This window comes from Oncorhynchus clarkii, unplaced genomic scaffold (assembly GCF_045791955.1).
Source record: "Oncorhynchus clarkii lewisi isolate Uvic-CL-2024 unplaced genomic scaffold, UVic_Ocla_1.0 unplaced_contig_125_pilon_pilon, whole genome shotgun sequence".
NCBI lineage: Eukaryota > Metazoa > Chordata > Actinopteri > Salmoniformes > Salmonidae > Oncorhynchus > Oncorhynchus clarkii.
Window position 1 is genome coordinate 79,328 of NW_027260813.1, and position 11,745 is coordinate 91,072.

Below are 11,745 nucleotides of genomic sequence, written 5' to 3' on the forward strand. Positions count from 1 at the left end.
CGGATCTATAACAGTGTCATATATATCAGAGAAACATTTAAATATTAATTCCCAGAAACCTGACAGTTTATGACAGCCCCAAAACATATGCTACAGTGTGGCTGGTTCCACCTTACATCTGACACAGGTAGGATCAAAATCAGAGAATATTCTTCCAAGTTTGGCCCCCGACCAGTGGATACGGTGAACCACCTTGAATTGAATGAGGCTGTGTCTAGTGCTAAAAGAGGACGAGTGCACCCTGTGCAGCACAGATTCCCAGGCGTCTTCCCCAAGTTCCTCCCCCAAATCCTTTTCCCATCGAGTCTTTAAAGGCACCAAAGAAGGGTTCTGTAAGTCATGAATGATTGCATATACATCTGAAATTGAAATTGCGCCCCTAGGAAGCTTGTTCAGCTCCAAGATGCTCTCTATAGCTGTATTCGCAGGCCTATTGGGAAATCCAGGTGTATTAGCCCTGACAAAGTTTCTAGTCTGGAGATAGCGGAAAAAGTGGGATTGGGGGAGATTGAACTTTTCCTGCAGCTGAGAAAAAGAGGCAAATGTACCATCAAATAATAATTGGGCTAGCGAGGAAAGGCCTAGTGAGTGCCAAATGCCAAAAGCCCCATCATTCAAAGATGGAGGAAATAAAATGTTCTGATTGATTGGGCCTGATAGAGAAAAGCCTCGGAGGTTGGATTTGCAGTGGTCTGATACTCCTTCCATTTCAATATTATCGCTTGCACAGTGCTCCTTGGGATGTTTAAAGCTTGGGAAATCTTTTTGTATCCAAATCCGGCTTTAAACTTCTTCACAACAGTATCTCGGACCTGTCTGGTGTGTTCCTTGTTCTTCATGATGCTCTCTGCGCTTTTAACGGACCTCTGAGACTATCACAGTGCAGGTGCATTTATACGGAGACTTGATTACACACAGGTGGATTGTATTTATCATCATTAGTCATTTAGGTCAACATTGGATCATTCAGAGATCCCCACTGAACTTCTGGAGAGAGTTTTCTGCACTGAAAGTAAAGGGGCTGAATAATTTTGCACGCCCAATTTTTCAGTTTTTGATTTGTTAAAAAAGTTTGAAATATCCAATAAATGTCGTTCCACTTCATGATTGTGTCCCACTTGTTGTTGATTCTTCACAAAAAAATACAGTTTTATATCTTTATGTTTGAAGCCTGAAATGTGGCAAAAGGTCGCAAAGTTCAAGGGGGCCGAATACTTTCGCAAGGCACTGTACATATGGATTTATTAATGTAGATATGTGGTAGTGGTGGAGTAGGGGCCTGAGGGCACACAGTGTGTTGTGAAATCTGTGAATGTATTGTAATGTTTTTAAAATTGTATAGACTGGCTTAATTTTGCTGGACCCCAGGAAGAGTAGCTGCTGTTTTGGCAGCAGCTAATGGGGATCCATAATAAATACAAATACAAATGATTTATTATCCAAATGTTGAAAGTGAGTGGGCGATGGGAGAAACAAAATGGTGCAGTTTGAGGCCATGTGGCGGAGTGATGATGCACTGGAGATGGGGGTGTGAGTAGGTGGGTCTGGGCAGGGGTGATGTTGTGGATGTTTGTATGCTTCTGTATGTTGTCGTTTGTATGTGTATGTTTCGTAATTATTATTATTTTTTATCATAAATAAAATATATATTTGTTTAAATAATCGTAATGCCCATCCGTGTTCCAAAAATTAACAGACACAAATCTTACCCCTCTCACACCCTTCATTCAATTTGAATGTATGCTAGTGCTTTGTAAGCCTATTTATCATTTGATACATTGTTCAAATATTGAATCTTATCTAAATGACTAATCAACTAAAACACATACATGAATGTAATGAAACTTTATGAATAATTCTAGGTCAGATTCTATTGGCTTGGTTCTAAGGACCTAAGTGGTTTACCTGTAGGATGTTGTTTCGCTCATCCTCAGAGAGCTGTTTCATGGTGCCCTGTCTCATGTGTTCCTTGACAAAGCTGTCATACTCATCCTGAGCCCTCCTCACCTCCTCAGTGCGATGCTGCAAGTACTCAGGGGTCTTCCCAAAGTCCTAGAGAGGGGATGGGAAAATAGTTATGTTGGGCTCCTCTTCAGTTCAGTTCAAATAGGTTGAGTGTCTTTGTGCAATAAGCATATAAGTATCTTTCTTTGAATAGCAATCAAAATCTTGGACAAATCACTACCTGCTTGACAGACAAAGAAAAAACACTATTTGCATATGTAATGATAAGTTCACCTTTTTCTTGATGTACTTTGGGAGTAGTCCTGAATTTTCCAGGAGCTGTTTGTCTCCAGTTTTAGTGTCGGCATAGATAGGCTGTGGCTTTTTTGGCACTGCCATGATGTTCTCAAAGGCGTTTGTCTTTACAAAGTCCTTTTTGGTGTGAATGCCCATAAGTGGGTTGTCTGCTTTGGCAGGTATTTGTGGTTTTTTGAAAGTCTCATCATCCAAATATGAAAATGGTTGCTCTAAGGGTATAACAACATAGACACAGAGTTAGGAAATGACCTCCAAACAAAGTGATATTGAGATGTAATCTCATCCTATTGCTTACTTTCAGGAAGTTTGGGTTCCTTGGAGTGCTTGAGCAGATATTTCTCTGGAGAGGGCAAGTCTACTTTTACTTGTCCCATAGTCTTGTTGGTAGGCTTATTCAGCATTTTCTCATGCTTAACTTGTGCCCTAAACTTTGACATATACCTTGACAATGGAATAAAAAAGACAAGATTGATAGATTATTACAGGACATGGCATGAGTCAGAAGAATGTGCAGTCTTTTTCACTGTGCAGGTTGTGGCAACAAAGTATCTCTATACATTCCCAATACACAGAAACATAGGCTACATAAATATATGTGGCTAGCTGGGTACAGTAAAAATGCCATCGGCTGTGTACGGTGCAAATAAGTTTAGCTAGCTACAATGTAGCCTACATACAGTTACATTGTTAGCTAGCTACGTTTGCTAGCTATAGGCAGTCATACCTTGGTGGTTTCTCTATTTTAACCTCCTCCCTTGGAATAAGGTTGTAAATACTTTCTGTTGGATACATAGTGGTCGACATATTTCTGGAATATGCACTTTTTTTCTGAGAAGCAAATAATAGCTAGCTAGTCACCTCTAGCCGGCTCTACATTCAAATGTCTGGAATGTTTTGTTTGACAAGTTCCCTGGGCAACTGTCACGGTTTGATTGCGACATCAGCATCAACGTGTTTCAATCTAAGGGAGCGTTTGTAAATTCGCTCTGGCTGTCTACTCCGATGTCAGAGCACTCCCGTCTGAGCGTGGCAGAGCGCAGGATAACTGACCATCAACATGCTTTGAATATGGCCGGTGTCATTAAACGTCGGGGAAAAAAGCGTAATTAAATTGTTGCCAGAAGCACAGTTACAGTCACCAACGCTCTGGATAACATGAAAACCCCCTAACCAGCTCTGCTGGGCGAGTAAAATGGTCAGACTGAGGTGTTCTCTCATGTTTTTCTGGAAGTTACTAGCAAGCTAGCTAACTTTAGCCAGTCGTGCTTGACTGCCGTTGTGAGCCTAGAACGCTCGGTTCAACCCTACTCCCCTGCCAGAGCGTCCATTGTGCGCTCTGAACTCAGAGCGAAACGCTCTGAATTTACGAACGCCTAGAGCGCACTCTGAGCGCCCTGCTGCTACATTGTAATGCCCCTGAAATGGCGAATAGAAGACAGTATTACTACCACAGTGTAATATCTTTGTTTCTTTCATCCATATATAGGCCTTGTTACTGATTGATTACTACATTGTATCTTCATTTAATAAGTTTAATAGGATGGTGCATCGAAAATAGAAACAAGTGGCCTGTCTAATCGTAGAGCAATTTGTCTGTTTTGTTTTGCCTTATTTTACATGTAGTACGGTAAGCGCGAAATAAAGTTTGTCCATTTACTTTGCTGTACAATATGTCGATGTTCAACAAGCCAATGTGACTGAATTGATAGATTAACCAAGCAGCTCTTTCGTAGTTCTCAACGTAGACTTTGATCTGAAGCCATTCTTGTGATTATTGTGACTTTGCCATTGTAATTGTTTGTAAGCGTGTGTAGTCTAAAATTAATTTATGATCGTATGCTATCCATTTGTTTTTTTGTATGCTGTTCTTTGTATGCCATTTTAATATTTGAGAATTAACCAATGCTATTAGGCCACTCTTGGCCATGATTACAGACACCTGTGTGTCTTTTAACACTATATAAACGAGTCATCCCGCAGTGTTTGTGATTATACTCTGATGAAGAAAGCTTGGATATTACATTTTTGCATCTGAGCTCCTAGAGTGTGCGGCTCCCCTTTATTTTCAAGTTTTCTACTCCGCTAGCCAGCACCACGCCTAAATAGGTGTGCGTTTCTTTTTCTCCTAGATTGTCTGTTTTTGTTTGCCTTATCTTACATGTAGTACGGTAATCGCGAAATAAAGTTTGTCCATTTACTTTGCTGTAGAGTATGTCGACGTTCAACAAGCCAATGTGGCTGAATTTGGTCCATCAGCTCTTTCTCTAGTACAAGAATGGCTAGCTAAAGTACTGTAAAATATTATCCAGGTAGACTATAACATTTAAATAAAATAATTATTGACTGATGCATGATTCGTTCACCCTGTGTTCCGTCGCTAAGCATTTTAACTGATGTCAAAGACATTATCTTAACTGTAATGTTTCTGTTTGTGTGTATGTCTTCTGTCCTCTCCAGGCCAGCAGTCCGAGAACTTCCAAGCAAACAGATGGTTGACTATGATGAGGAGACACAACGTGCTCTTTGTGTAAGTTGGAAAGGAGTCTCCACACAAGGAAGGGGCTCCGGATGTTTCTTCGAATCAGAGCATAGCTTCCAAGAGCAGAGTGAGAGGTATCACAATATATATTACAATATGTAGCAATACAATATGTATTAGAAGTTGTTTTGGTCAAATTAAATCAGTGATATTTATGTTAACTAAAATGTCTATGTCTGCAGCTAGCAAGCTACTCAGCTCTCCTCAGGCACAGGGCCTAACCTCTGGGGCTATAGGGGAGATGGGAATCATGATCTCAATATATGTAATAATACACACCATAGAAAATTATTAGGAATGATTTTGATGTAGATTGATGTTGATGACATCGCCTATGGTGTGGAATTAGGAACTACAGTTTTCCTGGTCAAGAAGAAAATCAAGGCCCTATAATCAATTATTACATCACTAACAGATTCATTTGATAGTAAATTATGTCAAATGTTAAGGAATTCAGTGCTTGAAATCATGGTAGCATTCATATTCTCCCAGTGTGTTGATGGACATTTGATAACGATTAAAAGACACATTTTTACCCCAGTCAATTTCAAGTAGTTTATTTACCATTCTGAGGTGTTTAGAAATATGTACATTAGAATTATTGTTTTTTTGCTCTCACATATAGTACAGTCGTGGCCAAAAGTTTTGAGAATGACACAAAAATGAATTTCCACAAAGTTTGCTACTTCAGTGTCTTTAGATATTTTTGTCAGATGTTACTATGGAATACTGAAGTATAATTACAAGCATTTCATAAGTGTCAAAGGCTTTTATTGACAATTACATGAAGTTGATGCAAAGAGTCAATATTTGCAGTGTTGACTCTTCTTTTTCAAGACCTCTACAATCCGCCCTGGCATGCTGTCAATTAACTTCTGGGCCACATCCTGACTGATGGCAGCCCATTCTTGCATAATCAATGCTTGGAGTTTGTCAGAATTTGTCGGGTTTTGTTTGTCCACCCGCCTCTTGAGGATTGACCACAAGTTCTCAATGGGATTAAGGTTTGGGGAGTTTCCTAGCCATGGACCCAAAATATCGATGTTTTGTTGCCCGAGCCACTTAGTTATCACTTTTGCCTTGTGGCAAGGTGCTCCATCATGCTGGAAATGGCATTGTTCGTCACCAAACTGTTCCTGGATGGTTGGGAGAAGTTGCTCTCGAAGGATGTGTCGGGACCATTCTTTATTCATGGCTGTGTTCTTAGGCAAAATTGTGAGTGAGCTCACTCCCTTGGCTGAGAAGCAACCCCACACGAATGGTCTCAGGATGCTTTACTGTTGGCATGACACACCTTGTCTTCTATGGACAAGATTTTTTCCGGATGCCCCAAAAAATCGGAAAGGGGATGCATCAGAGAAAATGACTCTACCCCAGTCCTCAGCAGTCCAATCCCTGTACCTTTTGCAGTATATCCACTCCACAAATGTATTGTTAAAACCTCTTTGGGCTACAGGGCAGTATTTTCACTTCCGGATGAAAAGCGTGCCCAAAGTAAACTGCCTTTTTCTCAGGCCCAGAATCTAGGATATGCATATAATTTGTATATTTAAATAGAGCACACTCTAAAGTTTCTAAAACTGTTAAAATCATGTCTGAGTATAACAACTTTTTTGGCAGGCGAAACCCACAAGACAAATCATCCAGGATTTTTTTTTTTTTGAGATCACTTTGTTTTCAATTGGTTTTCTATTGGGAACTAGATTTGAGGCACCTGGTTGCAGTTCCTATGGCTTCCACTAGATGTCAACAGTTTTTAGAAATTGGTTGATGTTTTTCCTTTGAGAAATGAAGAAGTAGCCCTTACCTTTCTGAGTGTAAAGCCAGGTGTACTTTTTTTTTTGGTGCGCGTGACCTGGAACTCGCTCCACATTCATTTTATCCGCAATTGAACACAGTATACTCCGTCTTAAATTTTATCGATTATTTACGTTTTAGGGTAGGTGAGACGCTAACTTCCACCAGGCCAACATCCGGTGAAATTGCAGAGAGCTAACATTCTAAATACACCATTTGTTATAGTAAACATTCTTGTAAATACATGTATCTTACATCATTTAAAAGATGAACGTCTTATTAATCCAGCCGCTGTGTCAGATTTCAAAAAGCTGTTACTGTGAAAGCAAACATGCTATTTTCTGAGGACGGCGCCACGCACACAAGTTTTACTAGCATTTTCAAACCAAGCATTAGCGTCATGAAAGTAAAAAATAACAATAAAATAAATTGCGTACCATTGAAGATCTTCCTCTGGTGGCAATGCCAAGTGTCCTAACTACACTGTGAATGTTCGTTTTGTTTGATAAAATCAATTTTTATAGCCTAACACAAAACATTTGTAAACCGCATTTGTAAACCGCTCCGTCTCATTCAACTTTGGAAGATGCGTTCGTGGTAATTACACACACTAAACAAACGTTTATCCAGTCATGGTTGGTTTCATTGCAATCCTCTGGTTGTTACTAACACAACCATACTTGATGGTTCTTTTCTCGAGACATATTGACCGAAACAAACCGATTTGAAGACACCAATCAATGACATCATTGCGCACCAATGGTAGGACCGGTCTATCGTTGATTGACTGTATTTTGGCCCAATGACCACTGATCATCTTGAAATCTAGCTTGGAAGATAGCCAATGAGCTGAGGTAAACGGCAATATGTAATGGTTATACGTTTGAAGACCAGCCTTTGTCGTAAACTCTGGCGTAAAAGAGGTTCATTCACCATTTCAAATCCTACTTGATGGAGCCACGGGTGTTACGCATAGCAGTACATATTCAATAGCATTTTCAACAAGTTTATATATTTAAAATATGGCGAATAAATCAGGAAAAGCTCAAACAAAGTCTAGGTATACAGATTTAACCCAAATTATAGAGGAAATAGATAGATGCGTTGTCAGGCGTGTGAAGGACGGTGCCGGGGCATGGACCACAAAAAATGTCTCCATTCCAGCTGCTGTGAAGGACTACAACAAGAGCATGGGAGGTGTGGACCTGTCATATGCGCTGATAGGATACTGCAATGTTCTCCACAAGACCATGAAATGGTACAAGACATTTTTCTATCATTTCATTGACATTGCTGTGGTGAATGCCATCATCCTCCAGAAGGAAATGGCTAAGAGTTGTGGACAGCCCCCCATCTCACAGCTAGCCTTCAGGGAGCTGCTCATCCAGGAGCTTGCTAGCTACAGCAAGTCCACTGTAGCACCTTCTGTCCCCTCTACCTCTGTCCCTTCTGCTCCAACCAGTGGTGTTCACCTGCCCAGATTCATCTATGCAGGCATGAATGTGCCTCAGGGCAAAAAAGGCACAGTAGGGATACGTCGTTGTGCCCTTTGTCACAGGAAATGCCCCATCACCAGCACCACCTGTTCAGTAAGCCTTTGCTTTACAGCAGAAAGAGACTGCTATGGGCCATGGCACCAGCAGCACAATATTGTGTAGAGGACTGAGGGTCTTCACAATATTGTAAATAGAAAATATGTTAATAGTTACCCTTGTTAATTGTTATTATTATATATATATATTTTTTAAATATTGTGTATATATGTGTGTTAGAATAGCATTTATGTACAGTGCCTTGCGAAAGTATTCGGCCCCCTTGAACTTTGCGACCTTTTGCCACATTTCAGGCTTCAAACATAAAGATATAAAACTGTATTTTTTTGTGAAGAATCAACAACAAGTGGGACACAATCATGAAGTGGAACGACATTTATTGGATATTTCAAACTTTTTTAACAAATCAAAAACTGAAAAATTGGGCATGCAAAATTATTCAGCCCCTTTACTTTCAGTGCAGCAAACTATCTCCAGAAGTTCAGTGAGGATCTCTGAATGATCCAATGTTGACCTAAATGACTAATGATGATAAATACAATCCACCTGTGTGTAATCAAGTCTCCGTATAAATGTGTTTGTGTAATGCTGACACTGTGTGATAGAGATTAGAATATAAATACATGTTCAAATGTGTGTTTGGGTTGGTAGTGATTACACGATTGTGTTTGCATGCTTGTGTGTGTGTGTCCTAGCTGTGATTTGTTTTGGATGGCTCCGGGCCAAGTCTGCCCAGGATTAATTGGCCTCCTTTGAGGAATTAAATCCTGGCCTGCCAATGGCCACTAATCCCTGCTCCCTTAGGAAGGAAGGACCTACCTACCTACCTACTTACTTACTTACTTAAAGTACATAGGACTGTCTGTCTAAGTGAGGCTGGTTTCTGCCTGTCTGTTTTAGCACAGGATTAGTGCTGTAACAACGGCGCGACAAAGCCTCACATTTGGTAGGCATTCATTATTTTGAGTTTGGGTGGAAACTGGATGAGCCATAACTGGGGCGACTCTCTCATTCTATGTAATGGCCATGGCTGTAACAGAACCATTCTATAAAATGTTGTGTGGCAGTGCTACTGAAAAGCCCTCGCAGTCTGCTCTCTGAAAGGTGAATGAGCTGACTGTTTATTCAGGATGGCTGTTGTGTGTGTGTGTGTGTGTGTGTGTGTGTATAGAGTAGCACAGTGATGGATGGGGGTATGTGTGGCACAGTTGTGTGTGTGTGTTTGAGTGTATGGGGGCTTGCCTTATCGCAGCTGGGGTGTGCACATCTGAGATGTGGAGTGGCACAGTGACGCACAACATGCTTTGTCTTAGCTGGGCTGTGTAGTTGTCTACTGTGTGTGTGTGACTGTATGTGTCCTGTGTGTATGCATGTCATCTCAGATGTGAGGCTGCCCAGTGCTGGACCTCCTCTGATTCAGTTGTCAGCTCTAATTTGTAAAGGTTTCATTAACTGTGACCGTCAGGGGCCCATGTTGCCTCCATAGTCGCACACTGTTTGCATAAAAATAGAGATGACACTCCAAAAACACCGCGTCACATTGCCTTTTATTCATACCATGTCAAGTCACATCAAAAAGAAGGAATGCATGTATCTTGGATGCATCTTGACTATAGACCTTTTTTTTTGTTACTCTAATCTACTATTTAATTGGCATAATGTTTGATATGATATGTGGGGGTTTCCTTGGTCAAGGTCACAAGGTAAGAAAAACTCCTGGCCCTATATGATAAGGGTAGAGGGATAATCTGCACTATAGGAAAATATTACACCTTTATGTTCCTGTGTCTTTTAAGTAGGGGCTGGATGTCAAATATGAAGCCCTATGGGTCGAATTGGGACAAGTGAGCATGGATTGCAGTCCTGCTCCTCGCTGAAACGCATGTATACTTCTCTTTCCCCACCGAAGACCAGGGTTCAATCCGTAAAAATAAATTCTCACACCTGTCTGATTTTTGCAGTGGAAGGATTGCAATCATCCTTTATTGAGATATCTCCGTGACCTTTTTTAGAGTAAAAATCTCCTCTTCCTCTCCCCACAGCGAGGTGTCTGTGTCGTCCATCATCAATTTCCAGTGTCAGTATTTGGCATTATAATATGCTCCACTATATGGCAGCTGAAAAAGTTAGATCCTTTTCTTTTGTGTATTATAAAGTCACTCAGATGAATTATACAATAATCCTAACACAACGGAAGTCCCGGAGTTCTGGTCCCCAGGCCCGTGCAAGCCTACCTCATGGCTGCCATGCCTGGTGCTGCTGCCTGAGGACTCTCTCTCACAATAACACCCCTCTGTACAATATCCTGTGTAGCTACTCTCTGATGCCCAGTAGTATTCCCCTGCTTGTCACCAGTATGGCTTTGTTATGTCTCTATGTGGACAGTATAGCAGTGGTGGGCCGTCAGGGCCAGCAAGGCCTTCTCTGCTGGCCTAAACATCATCAGAATATATATATTTTTTAAATATATTTTCCCACAAATATGTATTAACTTATTCCCCAGAGTAAGAGTTATACTCTTAATTTCATAGCTTTCCTCTTGGTTGCACTGCTTCCAGCCCCAGGTTGAGATTTGGAGGGCTGGTCTTTATGTTAGATCTTTTATCCAATCATATTCAGCCATCATGTGTTGCCAGGGGTCTAAAAAGCCTGTCACGGGCGGGAAAGGGGTTCGTTCGCCACTTTCAAAGTTCCAACTACGAGCGCTATCAATGGCTCACAGGCTCCGAGAAGCACTGCAAACTGTACTGCTGGGAATGCCTATTATTTGCAAGTGATAGATTTGGTGTTTGGAGCCACACTGGCTTTGCAAACTTGAGTTGTCTAACCAAGGCAGCAATGAGACACGGCTGGGCACTTACAAGCAATGGTGCTTTTGAAAACTTTTGGGGACACCCGAGTGGATCTACAGCTCAACGAACAAGCGCGCAGGGCAATGGGAGCTGCACAATGAAAAGGTATTGTACTCTTCCCCTGCAATTCTATGAATGAAAATGTCAATTTCAAGGTGACGCAACGCCTGGTTTTATACTGCGTTTCTGTCTAAATGTATAGTGTCTAGAGCCATGGCATCATAATGATGGTAATAAGAGGTGGATTAATTCGGGTGGGACTGTGTAGGACCTCACTGAAGGCCCAGCCCCCAGGCCCACGGCACGCCACTGCAGTATAGACAGCATACCAGCTGTTGATATACAGATCTCTGTGAATGACGTCAAGCAATACATTCAATGTGTCGACCCACAAAAATCTTATGGTCCGGATGGTGTCAGCAGCAAGGCAATTCAGGTATGCGCAGACCAGCTTGTATTACTGTTCCAGAAGCTGTTCCAGCTGTCACTGAACAGTGAGATAATTCCAGACTTATGGAAGAAGTCGCTGATTGTCCCAATACCTAAAAACAACATGCCAAAATAAAATAACGATTTACACCCTGTGGCCCTGACATCTGAACATATGAAATGTTTAGAAAAAATAATGAAGAAAAATATATATTTCTTTGGCCTCTCATCCCAATTAGACTCAAACCAATTCGCCTACCGTGCCTCCAGGGATGTAGATGATGCATTACTGGTCATACTGAACAATATCTAC

The 11,745-nt window shown here is 41.2% G+C and overlaps 1 protein-coding gene across 1 annotated transcript; it reads right to left on the reverse strand.

Annotated features, from left to right (window-relative positions):
* Positions 1 to 1,905: 1,905 nt before the first annotated feature.
* On the reverse strand, positions 1,906 to 3,116 carry LOC139401785 (enkurin-like; the record flags this gene model as incomplete). Its single annotated transcript, XM_071145757.1, has 4 exons — positions 2,987 to 3,116; positions 2,558 to 2,703; positions 2,239 to 2,471; positions 1,906 to 2,052 (listed from the first exon to the last, which is right to left on the reverse strand). Coding segments are annotated over exons 1-4 (606 nt in total), but the record flags the coding sequence as incomplete, so codon positions are not given.
* Positions 3,117 to 11,745: the final 8,629 nt, after the last annotated feature.